The 21,756-nt window shown below is 46.6% G+C and overlaps 6 protein-coding genes across 14 annotated transcripts in view; 3 read left to right on the top strand and 3 right to left on the bottom strand.

Annotated features, from left to right (window-relative positions):
* The window catches only part of LOC6591374 (afadin), a 61,151-nt gene extending 53,151 nt beyond the window's left edge, over positions 1–8,000 (bottom strand). For 3 of the 5 annotated variants that reach the window (XM_002017203.2, XM_026984661.1, XM_026984662.1), the window contains exon 1: positions 7,716–7,991. The gene's annotated coding sequence lies outside the window, so the exon portion shown is untranslated. Of the gene's footprint in view, positions 1–7,715 lie in introns of all 5 variants that reach the window. The other 2 variants (XM_026984663.1, XM_026984664.1) reach the window with 1 other exon arrangement.
* Positions 8,001–8,166: 166 nt separating this feature from the next.
* On the top strand, positions 8,167–10,400 carry LOC6591373 (RAB6A-GEF complex partner protein 2). Of its 3 annotated transcripts, none has more exons than XM_026990168.1 (4): positions 8,167–8,181; positions 8,867–9,278; positions 9,338–9,609; positions 9,678–10,400. In XM_026990168.1, the coding sequence occupies exons 2-4, from the start codon at positions 8,867–8,869 to the stop codon at positions 10,353–10,355; spliced, it is 1,362 nt and encodes a 453-aa protein (XP_026845969.1). In that variant the 5' UTR covers positions 8,167–8,181; the 3' UTR covers positions 10,356–10,400. The 3 variants fall into 3 exon arrangements, with proteins under 3 accessions (XP_026845969.1, XP_026845965.1, XP_002017238.1); XM_002017202.2 differs by lacking the exon at positions 8,167–8,181 and having other exon boundaries at positions 8,832–9,009; positions 9,064–9,278; XM_026990164.1 differs by lacking the exon at positions 8,167–8,181 and having other exon boundaries at positions 8,831–9,278.
* A 311-nt stretch (positions 10,401–10,711) lies between these two features.
* Positions 10,712–11,577, top strand: LOC6591816 (vacuolar protein sorting-associated protein 37B). The gene has a single exon (XM_002017201.2). It carries the CDS (start codon positions 10,739–10,741, stop codon positions 11,417–11,419), a length of 681 nt encoding a protein of 226 aa, XP_002017237.1. The 5' UTR covers positions 10,712–10,738; the 3' UTR covers positions 11,420–11,577.
* On the bottom strand, positions 11,574–16,135 carry LOC6591815 (katanin p60 ATPase-containing subunit A-like 1). Its single transcript, XM_002017200.2, has 6 exons — positions 16,053–16,135; positions 14,750–14,971; positions 14,053–14,686; positions 13,877–13,998; positions 12,768–13,327; positions 11,574–12,679 (listed from the first exon to the last, which is right to left on the bottom strand). Exons 1-6 carry the CDS (start codon positions 16,062–16,064, stop codon positions 12,481–12,483), a joined length of 1,749 nt encoding a protein of 582 aa, XP_002017236.1. The 5' UTR covers positions 16,065–16,135; the 3' UTR covers positions 11,574–12,480.
* A 640-nt stretch (positions 16,136–16,775) lies between these two features.
* Positions 16,776–20,208, top strand: LOC6591814 (MMS19 nucleotide excision repair protein homolog). Of its 3 annotated transcripts, none has more exons than XM_002017199.2 (6): positions 16,776–17,003; positions 17,068–17,451; positions 17,511–17,860; positions 17,924–19,378; positions 19,453–19,875; positions 19,951–20,208. In XM_002017199.2, the coding sequence occupies exons 1-6, from the start codon at positions 16,919–16,921 to the stop codon at positions 20,140–20,142; spliced, it is 2,889 nt and encodes a 962-aa protein (XP_002017235.1). In that variant the 5' UTR covers positions 16,776–16,918; the 3' UTR covers positions 20,143–20,208. The 3 variants fall into 3 exon arrangements, with proteins under 3 accessions (XP_002017235.1, XP_026849875.1, XP_026849881.1); XM_026994074.1 differs by lacking the exon at positions 16,776–17,003 and having other exon boundaries at positions 17,227–17,292; positions 17,355–17,451; XM_026994080.1 differs by lacking the exon at positions 16,776–17,003 and having other exon boundaries at positions 17,257–17,292; positions 17,367–17,451.
* LOC6591813 (MORN repeat-containing protein 4 homolog) lies at positions 20,209–21,033 on the bottom strand. Its single transcript, XM_002017198.2, has 3 exons — positions 20,947–21,033; positions 20,583–20,880; positions 20,209–20,519 (listed from the first exon to the last, which is right to left on the bottom strand). Exons 1-3 carry the CDS (start codon positions 20,972–20,974, stop codon positions 20,252–20,254), a joined length of 594 nt encoding a protein of 197 aa, XP_002017234.2. The 5' UTR covers positions 20,975–21,033; the 3' UTR covers positions 20,209–20,251.
* Positions 21,034–21,756: the final 723 nt, after the last annotated feature.

Genomic DNA, 21,756 nt, shown 5'->3' with positions numbered 1-21,756 from the left:
AAACATTCAAATTCATGTCAACTTTCGAACATTATCCACGAAATAATGATGCAATTTTCCAGTACAAGATAGTGTATCTATCTATCTATCTATAGTGGTAGAGGGAGAGGGAGAGTGAGAGAAACGACCTGCATAAATTGAACAGCTGCTGGGATAAGATCTAACATCTTCTGTAATTATCTGAAGATTACTTTTGGGAGCAGCAGCAAAGCGTTAAGTTTGCAGCTGTTAAAACAGGGCCAAGACGAGACCCAGAGACCCAGAGACAAGGCCAAAAGATTGCCCCCGAGCGTTAGGTGCAAAAATAGCACAAAAACCGTAAAACAAACAGCCGAAAAGGTAATCATCCAGCAGACAGATAGAAGACCTAACAGATAGACAGATAGAAGACTGACAGACACTCAGATGTACATAATAATTAGTTTCAATGAGGCGGCAGGCGGCACTTGAAGAAAAACCACCGAAAAAAAAAAGATACAATTTGCAGGCAGTCCAGACACATCCGACAGATCCCGACCGAGACTCTGGAGGACATTAAGTATCTATTATGCATTCATTTGTGTGCCGCAATGAGACACCATTCACTGGGTCGTCGTCGTCATCGTCTCCGGAGTGGAATGACGTCTCCTCCTCGGAAGGAATTCTTAAGCAAATATATCAACGAAATTTCAGCAAACAAAAGAACAATAACCAGAAATATGCATTGGTGTCTGGCAGTGTCTAGACGAGGGTATACCTATTGATAATGAGGACATTTCATTGAAAGAGGAGTCACAGTCCGCAAAAGTCAAAAATGAAGAAAACTAAGAAAAAATATCTACTGGTTCCAGATTCTAGATATTTTTAGATATTTATTGAATACTAGGGGACCCCGCAAACGTTGTTTTCCCGTGTATATTATTTCTAGGAATAATTTGTTCACTTCAGTAAAAATAATTATTTTCTATAAGTATTGGGGGATTTACTTATCAATTATAATATTATTTAAAAATAAAGATGAATCCCTCAGTGCGATCTTGGTTTCAGAAACCCTTTGGCAAACCCTTTTTTGGCCAAAATAACACTTAAAACCCATTCCAGATATCAAAATGTCAGTTTTGAACCACAAATATTTTGAATTTTCATAAAAATCACTCCGTAATGCATTCCAACACTCAAAAATAAAGCTTTTCCAAACATTAGCTCCAAATTTCATCAATTTTCAAGCCCAATCTCTACTGAAATTAATCTAAAAAATCATTCTAAATATTATAGCTTCCATTTAGACCCATAGTTTGGGTTGAATATTCCTAAAAAACACTCCGTAATCCTTCTAAATTTTTCCCCCATCTCTAGGCCTTCTTTTTCTGCCATTTCTACTGGCATTTTAGATCCCAAAATATCAGTTTTGTGTCCCATTAAAATCTCATCCTAAAGCATTTCTGCTATGTTTTTGCCCTAATTATGTCGCATTTTCAAACCCCACAAGTACCCTGTAGAACGAAAAGAAAAAAGTATCTATGCAATGGACAATCCCAACTTGTTGTCAAGCGCGCTTTTATGATTCAGTTGGCATTCCAGTGTTTATGTTAGGGGTGGAAAAAACAGAGAACATTCCCATAGAAGATACAGGCAAAAGTCCGGGGCTTAGGGAGAGATCCTGAGGGTTCGGTTCCCAGGTACAGCACCAACCTTAAATCAAGAGCAGGCAAAGCAGGTAGCTGCACGATCCGATACGATACGAAGAGAGTAAGGATCGTAGCGACAAAGAGAGAGAGGGAGAGAGAGGGAGAGGGAGAGCACTGGTGTGCACTGGCGCATAACGTGGTTGGAAAAACACTCACACACACGGGCACACTGGCACACGAGTTTTCCCTTTCCCCCCTCTTATAAATGATACCAGCAATTGACAATTCCAGGGCACAATCTCTCCATAGAGAGAAGGAGAGAGGGGTTCGTTCTCGGTGTTCAGTGAAAAGGTACAGTCATCCTCCTAGACCCTGTGCCTGAGCCTCTGCCTTGAAGACGCAACTCCCTGCCTTTTGTGGCACCTTTTACCTTTATTCCTGTCGCACTTTTCTGCCTCCCGATTGTCCATCAAAGGCCGCCACTCTGCATGTCAATGAGGAAAACCCTCCTCAGCCAGGGTTCCGCCCCATTTCCATTTACAAATCCCAATCCCAATCCCTTCTTTCTGTAAAAGTCAACAAAGTTTTTGTATCTTTTTGTTCGAGTCAAGAGCGTCCGTCTGTGGCCGGAGAAAGATCTTCCTGGTGTCCTATGCACTCGATTCCCTCCATCACCCCCCCCTTCGCATGGTTGTGTGGCAGACATTTCCATTAGATCGAACTGTCGATGGATGTGCAATGGACGGCAGGGGGGAGGGGAATCTTTTACACAATTTTATTGATCATCGCTGAAGGATGGCACTATTTCAATGATGGTGATGATCATGATCATGAGATTAGCTTCAGGAAAGTGTCATATGTACATAAAAGGGCACCCTCCCCTTTCCCTCCCGTTTACAGAGAATCTGTCTCGCTGACGGAGTGCCATTTGAAACGAGGAAAAGGCATTTGTTCTATGGTTTGTTCTATGACTCATTAATATGTTCGTTCTGGGGTTCATTCAGTGGTTCGTTCTTTGGTTTACTGAATGGTTCATTCTTCGGATTGTCTTTGAATGCAATTTTTGATCGCAAGTCATGGAATTTCAGAGTGGAATTATAGAGAAAATCGTTGTATTTACTATAAAAACACATAGAAGTAAATAAAAAATGCAAAAAATATATTTAAAAAAATTAAATTTAGAAAATAAAAGGAAAATAAATTTTTTTAAATAAAAGGAAAATAAATAAAAACATAAGAAAATAAAAGGAAAATAAATAAAAAATTAAGAAAATAAAAGAAAAATAAATAAATAATAAATAATTTAAAAAAAAAAATAATAAATAAAAAATCATTAAATAAAAAAAATACAAAAATCATTAAATAAAAAAAAATACAAAAATCATTAAATAAAAAAAAATACAAAAATCATTAAATAAAAAAAAAATACAAAAATCAATAAAAAAAAAATTATTTAAAAAAAAAATTATTTTAAAAAAAATTCAAACAAAATTAATTCAAGAACAAAATCCCACTATATTGAAGCAAATTTACAGAAAATCAAATTAGAAAAAGTTCCAGTCAAGAGACATTCACTCGTATAATTTTCTTTATCTTTATCTGTAATAATTAATAATAAATTAAAAAAAATAAATAAATTAAGAATTACAGAAAATCACATTAGAAAACGTTTTTTTGTCAATAGACATTCAGGCGTATAATTTTCTTTATCAGGCCAATACCTTTCAAATCGCTTACTCAATCAATCAATCGATCAATCAATGAATTTCAGGGGAATTCCTCAACGGGCAGGGCCCTTTTTCTGCGTCACATTCCAACACATCTTTCAATGGAAAAAGGAGTCGTCGCGTCTCTCTCTCAAAAGAGAGGGGAGGGGAGGGGGGAGTGCAGGGGAGTTCCCCCTGATTCTTGGTCGGTTAACCGATTTTTAAATTCTCTTGTGTAATGCGAGAGGCGTGTGGAAAGGAATGGAAAGGAATGGAATGGAATGGAATGTGTGGAATGTGCGGAAATCCAGGGCTGAGTACAAGGCGTGGCATTTGGTCATAGGTGAAGGGGGGGAAGCCTCTCCCAACTTTCTCACACACTCACTTCACAGAGCACGAGGAGGAAGTTATTGAAAAATGCAAATAAAATGGAACACAAAAAGCAAGACACACACTCGGAGATGTATAGCTTTATATCCTCCACTCTACAGTCAAGTCTGATCATCGGTTTACGACAATAACTCACTCACTCACTCGCAAAAAAAAACAAACAACAAACAAAACAAAAAAACAACAACAACAAGAAACAGCAAAAATCACGGTCAGTCAGGCCTCGTTGGAGAGACGGTTGGAAATGGAAACGGGTTTGATTTCTTCAAGCGAATGGATTTGCGAAACGGGTTTCCTCCACACACACACACACACATACTCCCCTTTGCCCCCTCACCACAAATGGGCGTGGCACTGACCGCACACACTCGATCGATCCAGGCACTGAATGTGCAATGAATTTTCAACACATTTTCGAGACTTCATTTGGGATTTTGGGTAAAGGTTTCATATACCTTATATAGACCAAAAAAACTGAAGAAACTGGAGATCAGCGTAGGGAAAAACTCATGGGAACTTCAAAGAGAATTCTATATTCGATAAAATCTTAAGAAAAAACACATGTAAATGTCCCAAAGAACGCCGCAAGAAAGAGTTTCATATTTCGAGAATATAATTTACAAAATATTATCTAATCTTCAATGCAAAAAGCCCCCCCACACAAAATGAAGCTAAAAACAAATTGAAAACAATAAAAACGGATATCCATAACTCATGTGCGACTATTTACACATTTCTGTTTTGTTTTTTATTTGTTTCAAGCTAATTTTTAGGTTTTTTATAGAGGATTTTACGATTTCCCATGAATTATGATATGCGCGCGGCGGATCCATACGATCTTTTGTTGAGAGAGAGCACCCACCTTATAGACAGAGAGAGAGGGAGAGGGAGACAAACAGCTGCACGAACAAAAGCTTCGATTTCCAGATAAAACTCTCCCCTCCACTCCCCTCCTTCCGCCCAAAAAATCTGTGGAATAATAAACTATAATTTGTGCAAAAAAACAACAACAAAAACCAACGAAAGAGCAAAGCCAAAGGCGAAACACACACAGATATACAGATATCCCAATACTTATGGGATTATTGCGGGATCGGTCGAAAGCAAAAGTAATGTAAACAAAAGGCGGTGCAGGGGCAGGGCCAGGCGCAGGAGCAGAGCCAGACGGAGGAGTGGCAGAACCAAAAATAAACAGAAAGAGAATTCTGAATCTCTGTGAAATCTGAAAATCTCTGAGAGAGACTCCAATTACGCGCCAAAATGGGGGGGGAAAAAGGAATTGCTAAATAGGCGTAAATCCATAAGAGAGAGAGAGGCGCAATGAGCAAAGGGGGTGCCACTTAGTGGAAGGGGTTCCTGTGCCCCATTCTGCAGTGGCGTTAAGTTGCAGCTGTGCCACAAGAGCAGCAGTGATTGGGCGGCCAGGAAGAGAGAGGGGGAAGCGGGTCTCAAAATATGAACATTCCAAAGAACAGAAATCCCTAGAAATATAAAGGTTTTTGCAGAGATCTCTAGAAGCGGAAGAGTTTCAAAATTCCAGCCAGCAAAAAATCACCTTCTTTCAACAGAAACAGTGTCGTCTTTCTTCACTGTTATATTTAGAGCATACCTGATATACTATCAGTAATTATTACACTACTACCCCAAGAGAACCCCTAAAAAGAAATCAACTAAAACGCAATCGAATGCTACGTAATAATTCCTTAAGTTAAAAGTCGGAACTGCTGATAAGTGGCAAAGGCGGCGATAAGTTGGTCAACCCATTCCCCCCCCATTCCTCATGTTGCAGCAATTCTATCGTTGGGGCCGGCGATTGCTCAACAACTTTGCTGAGAAGGAAGTGGACAATCATTGCGTTTGCCAGAAGGTGTTTCCAAAACAACCTGAAGACCATTGTCTGGGGGTCTGGGGGTCTGGTGGCCTGGGGTTTGCGATAATATTTACTTGGAAAACCAGATGGAGATGGAATTCGGCGAGTTTCCTTGAAACAGGGACACAGTCTATTGTTTACCCTCTTTGTGGATCCTTGATTTGTTCAAAAGTCTTTTATCAATGAGCAAATAGACCGCCGTGGGCCGCCGTTGTTTGAATGGAATCTATGTGTGGGCTATATCGCATCGTAATTGGATTATCGGGCACCTGTCTGGCCCACTCGCACACCTGTACACACGTGTAAGTGGTGTCCCTCTCTCTCTCTCTCTTTCCGTCTCTCTGTCGCTGAGTGTGTGTCCCAGTTTCTCTCTTTCTCGCCGCACATGGGCGTCTGATCGGATCCGATTCGGCCTACATTCGCCTCTTGCTTTTGCTCTCGTCTTCTCTTTGGCTCTGTTTCCCACCTTATTTGTTGAACTTTTGATATTTGTTTTTCCCTTCCCCTTCCATTTCCCATTCCCCCGCTCCTCCTCTTTCTGCGGCTGTCAATGCAATTGCATTGTGTGTTTATTGTCATAGTTTTTGGTTTATCTGGGACCTTTATTTTTTTGGGACACACATTGATAAGGCATACAGAACGGAATGGAATGTGGAACGTGCTCATTGATAATGGGCCAAAAAGGTAATATGTACATTCTACTCACTCCCTCTGCCGGTAATTGTTGTTATTTAAGGACTTTTAAGAGGGAAATCTTCTTTGATTTCCCGGGAACGATAAGAGTGCCGTACGTATCGCACTTTGGAAGATCAAATTAGCCTCCGTCACCAATTCATGGCAAAACCTCTGCTCCCTCTCCCCCCCCCGCCATCCTAGGCGGTGTAACAATCTCATGAGTCATGCAACAAAAGTACAAAGTTCAGCTATGAAAAATGCATAGCCATGCAGCGGCAGCATACAAAACAGAGAGAGAGGGAGAGGGAGCGCCAAAATAGAGCTACAAAAAAAAGATAATCGAGAATTGGCAAGAACCGCAAAACAGGCTTGTAATTGTAGTTGTTGTTGCTTTGTGGTAGGCAAGACAACAGTACAATGACCGAAACTTTTGCCATGCAAAAGAAGTGGAAGAAGAAGCAGGAGAAATAGAAGTAGAAACGGGAGGTGGCAAAAGCTAGAACTCCCGCAAACAAACAAAAAAAAAAAAGACAAAAACGTAGTAGAAAAATAATCATGTAAAGAGCGCCTCTGCTGCTGCGCTGCTGCTACTAAAAACCTGTTGGTCAAAGAGGAACAGCAACAGCCAAGCAGCACTAAAAATTCCAATCTTCCAGTCTGCTCTCCAGTGATGTTGTTGTTACTTTTTTTATCCACAGGTTTCCTGTGCTCTCGCAAGCAGAGACTCTGCTCTGCTCCTCTCTCTCTCTCACACACCATCACTGTGAAGCAGAGCTGTTCTCCTCCACTAAAACAGGTATAGCTGTTGTTTCTGCGTGAGTGAGTGAGAGGGGGAGAGAGCGCGCTTGAGTGAGTGTGGAGTAGAGTGGAGACTTTTCGTGTGATGGAAGCAACATCTTCACGAAACAAACGATCAAAAAACAAAGGTAAAAAGCTGATAACAAATGAAGGTGAGCAGCACAACAAAAAATAACCGAAAAACAAGAAGGAGAAGAAGAGGAGGAGAAGGAGGACCAGTAATGCTGTGTCGCACCCTTTTCGGGGGCTTAACAAGAAGATCTACTCTCTAAACCGCATCCCATCACGCGTGGAGAAGCCACTGTTACGTATTGGAGCGGGGGAGAATAAGCGTAGAGAATTACGTATCCTGTTACGTATTCAAAGGGAAGAGGGAAGGAGCTTCTGTTACGAGGAGGGAGAAAGAGCTTCAAAAGCGGATAGTACAAAAAAGAAAGAAGAGCGGGTGGAGCACGCGTGTATGTGTATGTGTTCGTGTTTGTGTGTAGAACTGCAGACGCCGTTGGAATGTCGCTGCTGTTGCGCTGCTGGCTGTCTTTGTTGTTTTTGTTGCTAAGCCGGACATGGCAATTGTTTGTTGTGGACGAGGGGGAATCAGTTGAGTGGGGGAGGGCACTTATTTTGCAAACAATTAAGAGCAAGAACTCATAATTAACTCAATTGCAATACCTCTTTCTGGCGTCTAGCCGCGTGATTGTATTATTATGTATATTCCAATTTTCCAGTGAAGTACGGATGTAAAAACTGCACTTTTTGCACTACACTACACTCTTGCCTAATTAACTAATTAAATTAAGGCCACAATTGAAGATTTGTTCACTTTTTTCGTTGCACTTGTATTTGTATTTGTATTTTTGTTGTTGCACATTTCGCGACGCAACGGCATCGACGGCTGCGCAGTCCGCAGTTTTGAGCGACGCGCGCGGCTTGCGAAAAATAACAGCGGACTTTTCTGAATTCAGAAAAAAAATTCGGCACGTTCGTGTTGTTTCATGGTTCGCGGTTTAAACATTAGTGATCAGTGTGACCGCGGATTTATCGATAAGATATACCGTCCGACCCTCAGAAATATACCGAAACATACCGCCGCATTTTTAAAATATACCGAGAATATACTGACGCATTCAAGTTCTATGTACATATTCCTCGTCTTCTTTCTTCCGTTGAATAATACTATCTATATAGAACATTTAGCCATGCCCACTCAATTTTGTGCGATTGATGAATCAATTCTATACATGATTGGCCTATTCGAAATACTTAAACGAGAGAAAAAAACGAAATTTGACACAAAAGAACCCAATGTCTCGATTTGAACTAGAGGTGGAGAACTATCGATTGCACTGTCGATGTTCTTCGAAGAACAATTGTATACTATCGATGTCACTATCGACAGCAGTGTGACCGCTTATCGTTAAAATATACCGTCCCACAGAAATATATCAAAATATACCGTCACATTTTAAAAATATACCGTAAATATACTGACCAACTAAGTTCTATTTACATATTCCTCGTTTTTTATCTTCCGTGGAATATAACTAATTAAATATAACCCTCAGCGCTGCCCACATAATTTTATTCAATTAATGCATCAATTTTCTACACAATTGGTTAGTTTTTAGTCCATGTTTTTATTGTATTTATTGTAAAAAAAGGTTTAAACAAAATAGGTCAACAAAAAAAACAGTCGCAATGTTCCTGGTATTTGAAGACTCATTTGTTGTTAACCAGGGCATGGACGTTTGTATATTTTGGTATATTTCTCAGACGGTATAGACAACAAACAGAAGTAAACATAGCAAAAAATCATATCGTAGATGATTGAAATTAAGGCCAAATTGGTGCGTGCCGACTCGGCCATCTATGCCACGGGCGAACGCGTAGAGTGTTTGATTGAATTCACCCACAAAGTCTTTGCCGACGAGCAGCCGCCGTCCAATAGGAATGCCAACGAAGCAGGGTACGAGTTTCAGCCAATGACGCGAATTAGCTTGTTAAATTCCATATTTTACAGCCTGGAGAACCTTGCCTGGGCCTCGGCACAGCTTCACTGCTACCGCAAGACCAGCTATTCCACGCCCGCAGCGGACAAGACGCAAGAGCTGACCGAGCTCATAGGAAGAACCGCCTTGGACGCGGTGACTCAGACGCCCGGAGAGGTGATTGTGGCTACCAAACCGAAGATACTGTTCTGCGACCTAAAGCTGCAGCCCGGCGAGACCAAGATATGTGAGTGGGAGTCTGCCAGAGCAAATGGAATTTATCCAGAAGTGACCTTCAATCTACAGATTTCTTTAATGAATTTGTGCCGCGCGATGGTCCGCCCACATATCGCGGCCACGACATCAGATACTTCTACAAGATCACCATAGCCACGCAGCGGGTCAAGTCCAAGGTTCAGACACTTACAGTGCCCATTCGCGTGCTTCCCATTCCCATTATAGCCCGACCAGACGAGCTCCCGGTGACGGTCGAAACCAACGAGGAATTGGCGCCCACCAATCCCTTCCTGGAGAAGCGTGAGATAAGCGAACTGGAGATATCCTGGCATCATCTAAAGGTGAGTAAAGCACCTCTCCGGGTACCAGCTACCATTTACCATTTAGAGTGACATTCATTCCCTTTTAGAACGTGACTGCACGTCGGGCTCCAAAGTTCTATCGCATTTCGAACAAACGTGGGTTCGTTGGCCGCTTCTGCCTGTTCAAACCCGCCTATAAGCTAGGCGAGGACATTGTGGGGAGCCTGGACTTTGATGGCTGTCAGGTGCGCTGCGTCCAGTTCTCGGTGAAGCTGCAGCAGCAGGAGCTTCCTATCCGTCCACAGCCAGCACAGGCCCTGTCACAGTCGCAGTCGTCTGTCGGGGACGATGCCTCCTCCATACAATCCTTTGACATGGCCAGCATAGCCAGCGGCGTGGCGGTGGACAGTATGCACAGATCGGCCACTTCGGGCAGTGCCCGGGAGAAGGACACACCAGCGCCTACTGGCAAACTCTCGACCATCGCCACCACGCATCAGGTGTGCTATGCCACACTGCAGACGCAGGTGGTGGTGCCCATTCCCCTCCACGTGACGCCCACATTCCGTACCGACCTCGTCGATGTGAAGTGGCGGCTGCATTTTGAATTTGTAACCAGCACGATGATGGATTTCGGCGGCCCCAATCCTGAGTCCGGTGAACTGAAGGCGCCCGCCGAGATGCCCGTCGAGACGATGGTGTGGAATCTACCGGTCACCATCTATGCCGCCAATCCGTTGCAGATCTATAACCCCAATCAGACATTTAATCTTTTAATTAAGTAATTGCCAAGCAATGTAATAAATCTAAATTGAACAATTGAACGACTATTCTCTTTCGTTTTTTTCGAACATTTTCGCTAAAACCTCTTTTTAAGCAAAATGCAATAAAAGCAAGTGTTTAAAATAAACCAGTCAATTAGAAAATTAATTCACTAATCTGTTAAAATTATGTGGGCATGGCTAAATATTCTATATAGCTGGGAATATCCGACGGAAGATCAAAAACGAGGAATATGTAAAATAGAACTTCAATTCGTCAGTATATTTTTGATATATTTCTGAGTGTCGCTGGTGCCCTGTGACCGATGGTCATACCAATAATAGTCATTAAAAATAGAGTCGCAAATAAATTTTTTTAGTTTAATTTTTCCACGTAAATTGTAGTCATGTACCAGGAATATCTGAACCAACTGCAGACCTCGATCGCGCCGCTCAGCTCGGACCAGCTCAAGGAGCTGCTCAACAATGACGAAAAGCTGGACGAGAAGGTGGACGAGGTGCTGCTGGCGCTGAAGGAACAAAAGAAGACCATTTTCGAGGACAATCGCAACCGAGCGGAGCAGAACATCGAGAAGGAGCCACAGATCATCGAGCTGCGCGGCAAGCTGTCGGAGTTGTCCGAGGAGGGACGCAACTGCTGCAGTTCCGTGCAGGAGAAGCTCACAGAGCTCAACAAAAAGACAGGCGGAGTGGGCCAGGAGACGGCCCTGGCCCTTCTGCAGACAGCCGCCTCCGAGAGCGAGGAGCAGACCGAGGAGATGGTCAAAAAGTTCAACGACAACGAGCTGAACGTCGAGTCCTTTCTGGAGGAGTTTCTTGCCAGCCGCCGCACCATGCACTTGCGCCGCCTGAAAGCCGAGAAAATGCAGGATCTGCTACGCAAGCAACGTCGCAGCACAGGTCCCGCACATCCGCCAGCGTACGGAAATGTGCCAGGCAGCGGCTTTTATCCCTCGCCGGGTGGATCATCGATGCCCTATCCCCCTTATCCCTCGGCTGGCGGCTCGGCGCCGTATCCCATGATGGGTCCCCTAATGCCCATGCCGCCGCCCTCGAGGCCGTACTAGATGGGGTGTACGGGTTGTACCATGTACTGCCATAGTAGTAGTAGTAGTAGAAGAGAGGTAGGCGGGGGCGACGCATGACGCATTGCATCCAGTAGTTGGGGAGCTTTTAGAACAGACAGTATAAAGTATGAAATATTTAATAAACGACATCTCATCGAGTTAAAAACTTGTGTTTATTGTTTAAAATTTCAGAATCTTCACTTTAAGTACATATTGCTTCAGGTTCATCCGCCGACGAATGGACAATGGGAACGTTTCTTGCATGTGGTTTAAGTTAACATTTCTTGAGTTGCTCTATCAGCCATCGGCCATCGGCCATCATCTGCCTGCACTAGACTATGATATATGTATAGTACGTAATTTAATGTATAAATTAAGCGACAGTTAATATTAAATGTTAGACAGTGAACGTTTGCTTTGCTTTGCTTGTTAAAAATACAACTTTTTAGGTAAAAACGATTCATGGAGTGTGGTTTTTATAATGGAGGGATGGGGGGGATTGATGGGGCCCAAGGCTAGGCGGCGTTTAAAGCGATTCCTTATCGTGTATATATATGGAGTATAGAGTGCAGATTGGGTTAACTATTTTAGTACTATTAGTATAGGAAGGATTGTGTGGTGCATGGTGTGGTGTGTGATTGTTGCGTGGGTTGTATCTCTATCTCTATTTCCATCCATCTATCTATCTATCGAGCGTGTGTATATTGTATAAACATATTGCCTATCTTTATATTTCAATTCGTTTCCATTTCAGATTTGCATTTCATTGGGTTTCCTCTTAGAGAACGGTTAGTCTTTTGTTTTGTAATTCCAACGGCTTCCGTTTCCATCGTATGTATATAAATATGTAAATATATATAGTTCATACCGTATGTGGTGTATATGCAAAATGTTATATATAAAATATGTTCAACTATTCCCCCGGGCGGATCGGATTGGATCGGTAGGGATCGGATCGGATCTCACTTTAAAAGCTTAATAACTTAAGCGCCTATTTTTAGGGTATTCAAAAATATATTCCTACAATTGCCAGAAATTGTGGGGGGGCGACGGTAACGCCATCATGACGAGCCGAACTCCTTCATCCACTTCTCGTACTTGTCCAGATCCGCCCTGGACACGCTCTTGTTGCAGCGACTCATGGCCTCGTTGAAGTCCTTGTTGGACACGGGCAGGTCCACCTCCTCGGTGGCCAGCTGCCTGATCTGCTCGGGCGTCAGGCCAGCAATCTTCCGCCGCATGGACATCATGCTGGCCTCCCTGCGAGAACAAACAAGACAGACAAACGAGAGGTTAGAATCCCACTTGACGCAGCAGAGCAGCCTTCCTGCAGTAAACGTCTACCCACCTGCAAACATTGGTAATGTCCGCTCCGGAGTAGCCCTTCAGCTCGTTGGCCACGTAGGTGAGATCCACCGTATCGTCCACTTTCACCTCGCGCAGATTGATCTTGAGCAGCGCCTCGCGCCCCTCATCCGACGGCAGTGGTATGTAAATGCGCTTCTCCAGCCGCCGACGCAGCGCCTCATCAATGTCCCAGGGAAAATTGGTGGCTGCCAGCACCATAACAACTTTGGCCTGCTCCTCGCCGCCGCCCACGCCGTCCATCTGCACCAGCAGCTCTGATTTGACGCGTCGCGAGGCCTCGTGCTCCGTCTCCGACCCCCTGCGCGAGCAGAGCGAGTCAATCTCATCGATGAAGATCGTGCTGGGCGCATAGAAGCGCGCCATTTCGAACAGTAGGCGCACCATCTTCTCCGACTCGCCGCGATACTTGGAGGTGAGCGTCGCAGAGCTGACATTGAAAAAGGTTGTGCCGCATTCGGTGGCCACTGCCTTGGCCAGCATCGTCTTGCCCGTGCCCGGTGGTCCGACCATCAGCACACCCTTCCATGGCCTCCGAATGCCCTGCAAGAGAGAAATTACGTGAATAAATCTACTCTACTTAAGGAATACTAAAACTAGAAGCCTAACCCTCAATCAGTCGGCAAATGACGGCCTGTCAACGACATGAAAATACATCAATTAAACCACTTGTTTGTGCCACTGATATATATGTAGATACATGTGTGTATTGTACATAGATATCAGACGACGAATCACTTTATCACACACACACAATTTGTAGATAAGATTGTGCCACGAGGAAATACAATACAATAATAAATACAACTTTCTCAGCAAGTGCCATATAAAGTGAGGGAATCCTCTTCCAAATGATCAGAGCTGAAGGAAAGTGCTTGATTCTTTGCTTCCCCCACAAGAGGCGTACCTATTCCCTGCAGAGTGCTTCACTGCCATTTCATTACAGCTCTGATGATTTATGTGATCATGGAAATTACTAAACCGCTCTACAAACATTGTGGAGCACGGATAGCGTTTATTGACCCAACACCGACCGTAGATAATAACGAAGTGATTCAGAGTTCAGGGTAAACAAGACAAGCGATGACGCACCTTGAAATAGTCCGGCATCAGCATGGGCAATACCACAGCCTCTTCGAGCAGCCGCTTGGCATCTTGCAGATCGGCAATGTCGCTCCACCGCACCTTGGGATCCCTTTGCAGTATATCACGCTCTGAAACAGACAATGGATAGGAATGGGGGGGTAATGATAGAGATAAAAACTAACCCAGAATGTCGACCAGCTCGGCTTCGATGTGATTGTTTGGCTGGAACTTGCGCTCCTCTTCGCCGGCCTGCGTGTCGCCGCCCTCGCCGTCGCCCGCTCCACCGCCATTGCTGCCTGCGACGGAGTCCTCATCCTTGCTGTCGTTGTTGTTGGCATTGCGATCGTTGTTTGAGGTGGAAAGTTTTCGTCCCCCCGCCCGGCCATTGGTGGCACGTGCGCTGTTTGATGTGGAGGCGGCGGCGGCGGACGAGTTGCGAACATTGCGCGCGGTGCTCGGACCGTTTCGGCTCGTGATCTGTGGGATTGTGCTGGGACGGTTACTCTGCGGAGCGGTGGAGGTGGTGCGTCGGCTGTTGGCAGCGGCTCGCCGGCCCACAGCCTGCGTGGTGCTGGCCGAGGCCGAGGGTGGGGGCTTGGGCGGACCCCAGACATCTGGATCCTTGGGCGGTGGCGTCCAAATATCCGGATCGGGCTTGAACCAGGCGGCGGGATCTTTGTTCACATTGCTCTCGTCGCTCAGCTGGTGGCGCAGCTTGTGGGCAAATTTAGTGGTCTGCAAATCCAGCGATATGTCCTGCAGTGTACGCTGTATGGCCTTTACTTTGGCATGCTCCTGGCTGATCTGCTGATTGATCTGTAAACAAGGGAGAGCGGTGAGTGGATCGTGTGACAGAGAGGGTTTATCGTCGCATTTTACCATGCTCCACTTGCCCTTCCGCATGGGATCCGCTGTGGCTTTGAGCTGGCGTGCCAGCAGTCCCTGCAATCCCTCGTAGTAGATGCAGGCCGAGTCATAGTTACCCGTCAGCGCCATGTCCCTGGCTAATTTGGCATTCTCGCATATTTCTTCAAACGTAGTTTTGGCCATTACGGTCATTCCTACACAGTTGCTTGTCTTTTGCTTGCCACCTCGCAGTAGCTGCTCGGATTCGAACGGAACGGAACAGAACGGAACAGAACAGGTTGTTGTCGTTGTAACCAAAAACGAAACAAAGATTAGTTCCAATTAAAGCATTCGAGTGCGTAGAGTGAGTTTCTCTGCTTCTAATGCTGTTGCTCTTGCTGTCGTTGCTACGGAGTGTCGGGAGGGGAGTGGGGGCGGGGCTGGTGTCAGTAAGTGCGAACAATAGAACGGAAGCGAAGCGACTTTGGTGGCACTGCGTCACTCACACTCACACTCGCACACACACACACACACACACACTAATGCCAGACACAATCACACAATCAAACATGGAGAGAGCCCCCTCCCGCCACTGCTGCCTTTGCCTTGCAGGTAAAAATGGAAAGTGAGCCGCCGCACAACCAGAAAATACAATCGAATAAGAACTAAATAAAAGGAAGATACTCGGTACGAGTGGCAGTGCCAACGACCGAAGTGCGTTGCTAATTATAAAGCACACAAACACACAAAATCGGCAAATTGTCAACGATACGAGCGTATATTTAAACGCGCTCCCAATTCACATTCCCATTCTTCCACTTCCACATCCACTTCTACTACTTCCAAGGCGGGACGTGGGCCCCCGGCCGAAACGCCGATTGGAAAAATGTAATAAAAATATTATAAACCCGCATTGGAAGCAGCCATGGCCGTAGCAGCAGCGCCCGAATAAGGCGCTCGACCTTGTTGGCTCGCTTTTGAATGATTCTTTCAACTCAACGACGTTCAAAACGTCGTTTCGTATGCAAAAAAAAGAAAAAAAATTCAACGCTCGCACACATATGCAAGGCAGCGAAAAAGAAGAAAAAAATATAACCAGAGCTCAAGTTTCAGCGGCGCGCACTCACACATTGCAAACACAGCACGTATATGCAAATGAATGCGATTTAAATAGATTTCAAGTCAATTGCAGGGCTTTGAAGATTGCATTTTTCACTTTTGAATACAATTTTCAATTTATGCTCTCAGCTACGTGGGGGCGGGCGTCTGACGTTGACATCTCCCAGCAGCCGCTAGCTTCAACACCGACATTTTGGCGTCCACTCGATGAACTTACGGTTATGGACATTAGTAAATTGGATTTATTACACGGCGTTGAAAGCTTAAAGTTAAAACGAAACTTATTTAGTTAATAATTAAAGGCGATGCGCTATCTAAAAAAAACTGCTGTGTTTGTTATGACCAGTGTGGCCGCCAGAGTGACCGCGGATTTATCGATAAATATACCGTCCGACCCTCAGAAATATACCATTATATACCATTACATACCGATGAAAAGAGCGAATTTAACCCTCTATTTAAACATCGAAAAACTTGAACTAAGCCGAGGAAAATAATACTCTATATATATTGTGTAGATCCATCCTATCTCTCCTCTTTACTTACTAAAATCCTTCGATATTCACCTTTTCGTGGACTGTATTTCTGTTCTCTGTCCATGATCGGAAGCCACATTCGTTGATTTGGACATTCGATTTGATATAACCAGCTATCAGGCGAGTAACGAAGGCACTATTTGTCACATAATGATGTTTTCCAACACAAAAATCCAGTCAGCCAGCAAAATGAGATCTGAAAAGTGTCTCATATTTCTATCTCGCTCTTACTGCATGCTTTTTCCATAAGGCTGTCTCTGCTTTTCCAGCTTGTCAGTTAGCAAAGTCGAATTTCATGAATGCCTTTAAGTCAGGCTAGTAAAATACCATCAAAAGAAAAAAAGCTGCTCCAATCCACAATTGGTTGTGTAAATTAACAGTTATCTTAAATTTTAAATATAACATTTCAAATATGCAGCTGCTTGCGCCCTGGCAGCCCTGCGACCATAGATAAGGTCGTCATCGGTTATCGGTTCTTAATAATTCGGCTTAACGTGCTTAGAAGTTTATATTAAATTTAGCACATCACGCAAGCGACGGCGCCAATATGACAACGCCCACGCGCGCCACCCTCGAGAAGGCTCTGAAAAGCGATGCGAAACTTCAGAAGGAGGCCACACAAATCGCCAAGGGCAAGTTGGCATTGATATCTCCGACTGCTTCTGTTCTCATCGGAGAGTTTCTTTGTTTTTCCAGATTTGGCCGCTGGCGGATATGACATATCGCTGCTGGCGGAGGAGTTGGGCTTTGCCCTGTCCTCGCCAGACATGGAGCAGCGCGTGGCCGGCACCAATTTGTTGTCCGCGGTCCTGTGTGCCCTGCCAGCCGACTTGCTCAATGCGGAGCAGCTGGAGTTCCTCACCACCTTCTACACGGACCGACTGCGGGATCACCACAACGTGATGCCGGCGATCATCGATGGTATTGATGCAATGGTTCACATGAAGGCTCTGCCAGCCGGTAATGTTCCACTGATCCTACAGGCCTTCTTCCAGCACACAACCTGCCAGTCGCAGACGCGTGGAGACCGCACCAAGTTGTTCAACATCTTCAAGTACCTGACGCTCAACTTCAAGGAGGGTATGTGAACGAGACTCCGATCGATTTTCCCTCTTTTTATACGCCGTCTTTTTGGACAGAGCTCACGACGATGGCTGGTGACTTTGTGTACGGCCTGATCAACTCCATCGATGGGGAGCGCGATCCCCGCAATCTGGAGATCATCTTCAGTTTCATGCCCGAGTTCATGGCCAACTATCCGCTGCTGCATTTGGCCGAGGAAATGTTCGAGATCTTCGCCTGCTACTTCCCTATCGACTTCAATCCCAGCAAGCAGGACCCCACGGCCATCACACGCGACCAGTTGGCCGCCAAACTGACCAACTGTCTGGTGGCCAACAATGAGTTTGCCGAGTGGACGGTCGTCCTGGCCGTGGAGAAGCTGGAGAGCGAGCTGCTGGTGGCCAAACTGGACTCCATTGAGCTGCTGGCAAGCAAACGACCTTCATTCAACCTTCACAGCGACTAACCTGCGCTACCATTTGTATTCCAGCATCAAGCTGCCGTAAAGTTTCCCCCATCTGTGCTGGAGCCGCACTTTGATCAGATCTGGCAGGCGCTCAAGACAGAAACCTTTCCTGGCGCCGACAACGAGGACATCCTAAGAGCCTCGCTCAAGGCCTTGGGTGCCTTGCTGGAGCGAGCTGCCCATGTGCCCAGCATTAGCCACAGCTATCAGACCTCTGTGCTGGGCGTGGTGTTACCCCAGTTGAGCGACGTGAATCAGCGGCTCTTCCATCCGGCCACTGCCATTGCGCTGGTGTGCGTGGCCGGAGACGCCCCGTTTGCCGCCGACAAGATCCTGAACAGCTTCCTCCTCAAGCTGCAGGCCACGGATCTCAGTACGTCGCCTCCGGACCAGCGCGTCAAGATATACCAGATTGTCGCCCAGGTGTACAAGTTAGCCGCCCTGCGCGAGTCCCTCCAGAAACTGGACAGCACGATAAGCGTGCCCCTGCTGGACGATGTTATAGCAGCGCTTCGACTGTGCGAGCGAGAGGACTTCGATGCCAAGAAGGAGGACCTCGAGCTGCAGAAGGCAGCCCTGTCTGTACTTAACGAATGCGCCCCGGTGCTGAGTGAGGCACAGCGGGCCCTGGTATACAAGGCGCTGGTGCAGCTGATCAGCCATCCCACCATCGACCTGGACTTCACCGTGCTCACGGTCGGCCTGGGCGCCCTGCAGCCGGTGGAGCTGCAGGCGAACTTCATCGACATTGGCATTCGGAACTTTGAGATCTTCTCGAACTTCATCAAGCGGAAGATCTACACCAACCTGCTGCCGCTGATCCCCCAAATGGCATTTACACAACGCATTTTGGACCTCGTCATGACGCAGATGTTCAAGCCCGACAACCCAGAGCCCGTGCGGCTGCTGGCTCTGGAGGCGCTCAACACGCTCCTCACGCAGGAGGATCAGCGCTTCATTGTGGACCTGCAGCAGCAGTCAAATTTGCTGCACCAGCTCATCGAGCTGGCCCAGCAGACGAAGGATATTACGCTGCAATCGCTGGAACAGATTGCCGGACCCCTGAGCCGCATCATCCAGCAGCTGCCGCTCTCCGAGCAGAGCGCCATCATCAGCGAGTATCTGCCGGGGCTCCAGCTGCAGAAGTCGGCGGACCTGTACATCGCCAAGGGTCTGCTGGGCTACCTCCACAAGGACATAAGCCTGGACGATCACTTCGAGCGGCTGCTGAGCGATCTCACCCAGCTCTCCCTGACCACCGACAACGAGCAGCTGCGCGTGATTGCCCACCATTTGCTCTGCAGTTTGGTGAACAAAATGGAGAACACCAAGGGGAACCGGAGCAAGGTGAAGCAGATCACCGAGCAACTGAAGAAGGCCATCAAGACGGGCGATGTGCGGGCTGTGGAGATCCTTGCCTGGGTGGCCAAGGGTCTGGTGGTGGCCGGTTTCGATGAGGCCGCCGACATTGTGGGAGATGTAAGTGCAAACGGAAGATTTAATCAGCCAACAAACTGGAACTAAACCTCTTCCCATCTTCGATCTCTTGTTAGCTGTCGGATCTCCTCAAGCATCCCACTCTGAGCACTGCCGCTGCCTTGGGCTTTGACATCATAGCAGCCGAGTATCCCGAACTGGATTTGCCGGTCGTCAAGTTCCTGTACAAGCAAAAGTTCTTCCACACCATCATGGGCAAAATGGGCAGCAAGCTGGCCGACTATTGTGTGCACCATCTGAAGGCCTTTGTCTATGTGCTGAAGGCCACGCCCCAGGCGGTGATCAAGCTGAATATCGAGCAGCTGGGACCGCTGCTCTTCCGGAGCCTGGAGGAGCACAATGAGGCGCAGTCCTTGTGCATTGCGCTGGGGATCTGCGAGAGCTTTGTGCAGCAGCAGGATGCGTATTTCCAGGCGCATTTGGGCCATCTCATACCCAGTTGCCTGGAGCTATCCAAGTACAAGGCCCAGCATACAATGGTGAGTGCTGCTCTCTGTAGACTCCAGAGGGGATTGAGGTTGGACTCAATCTTTGTGTTTTTGTTTACCCTACAGCAAGTGCGGATTGCGGCCCTTCAGCTGCTCTACGACATAACGAAGTATCCAACGTTCGCCCTGCTGCCCCACAAGGTGGATGTTACGCTGGCCCTGGCCGCAGCCCTCGACGATCCGAAGCGTCTGGTGAGGAACACGGCGGTTCAGGCAAGGAATGCCTGGTACCTGGTGGGAGCCGCCAACGGAGATTAGCCAAGGAACAAACAAATTATTGTTAACATTTTGAGCGAAATAAGAAACAAGAGAACGCACAATCCATAGGATCTACGGGAGTTTATTTGCCATCTCTCATCTCTCAAGTTCAATATGGATGCTCGCACTGGGAGCGGGCCAGGAGAGCGCACTTCTGGGCCCGCTGCACCACCTCGGGACAGCGTCGTCGTCGCATGAAGCGGCAGTCCTGGAAGAAGCCCTCGTTACGCGGAAATCCGTGCGTAAAGTCCTGAAATGTGAGCAGTCCCAGTCCCCAGATCTTGCCGCCACGGAACTCACCCTCGTACTTCATGCCATCGGCGCGCCAGAAGATCCCATTGCCATGGAACCATCCCTGATGGAACTCGCCCTCATATCTGCAAGCCACAGAGATCGTGGTATCGTTGGGATTGGACTATTGATTTCATTGCGAGACTCACTTGGCGCCATCGGGAAACCAGAGGCAGCCCACGCCCTGGCTGAGGCCCTCCTGGAACTGACCATCGTAGCGTGTGCCGTCGGCAAACTGCAGATGGCCAATGCCGTGCTTCTGGCCCAGCTGATTCCACTCCCCGATGTAGCGACTGGCATCCTCGTACCGCCAGCCGCCCACCTTGACGGCGCCCGCACTGTACTGACTCTGACCCTGGCCATATCCGTGTCCGTGTCCGTGCTGGCCCTGGTGGTGCTGTTGATGCTGGTTCTCGATGCGTGCCGTGGTCACGCCCACGCTGCTCACTAAAAGGGCGGATGGGATTGGCTCACTCTGCTGCCTACTGGACGTCGCGTCCTTCGTTCACTTACTGTCATCGTCGTAGTCGTCCATGGCCATTGCGTCTACCACTGTCCACCGTCCACTGTTCGTGATGCGCTCCAAGCTGCTACTGAGCTTTGCTTGTTCCGCACCAGAAACCAGAGTCTTGTGTGGCTTCCATTGGGCCATTGCGCCAATGGGCTGGCCCTGGTGGTCTAAATCTAATTAGCATATTGCACGGCTGCACAGTGGGCTGGCAGTTTGCATAAAAGGTATGCGAAATTTAGTAGGTATTCAAATGCTCCTCAGGCACCCTAGCATTTCTGCTTTACCCATCCAATCGAGCCAGAAACTCAAGAGAGAGATCTTACGAAGCTGCGGCAGGCACAAAAATAAAGTTGTTTCAAGATTCCAGACAGGCTTCCTCTCATCAGTCTTCTCTCATCTCAGTATCATGTCCGATGTCATCAGGGCTGATCCCCTGATTATTTCAAGACCTTATTACAAGGATTATGTGAAAGATCCCTGTGTGTTTAGGCTTTCGATCAGGACTAGGGTTATATTTTCCAAACCCTGTGAGGGCCACTTTGGCTTCCCCGCAAATGTAGAGCACTCCTTTTATAGAGTGCAAGGGATTCGCATAGGATGTGTTCGGATGTTTCCTGATGTACATATATCTCTACCAGTTTAAAATTCAGGAGATGATCAGGAGAGATCTGTTCTCTGTCTCTAGAATGCAGTCAATAACTTCGATGAGGACGCAGCCTGTTTGATGAGGAGACACCATAGCCATAGGGAAGACCAGAGTTCCCATTGTGGAACCGAAATCTCTACATTTAATATTAAACAGAGTTCTAGTT

The sequence above is a fragment of the Drosophila persimilis genome, unplaced genomic scaffold (assembly GCF_003286085.1).
Source record: "Drosophila persimilis strain 14011-0111.01,24,50 unplaced genomic scaffold, DperRS2 tig00000000-arrow-pilon, whole genome shotgun sequence".
Taxonomy (NCBI): domain Eukaryota; kingdom Metazoa; phylum Arthropoda; class Insecta; order Diptera; family Drosophilidae; genus Drosophila; species Drosophila persimilis.
Note: the sequence above shows the minus strand (reverse complement) of the source record. Positions and strands in the feature narration are given on the sequence as shown.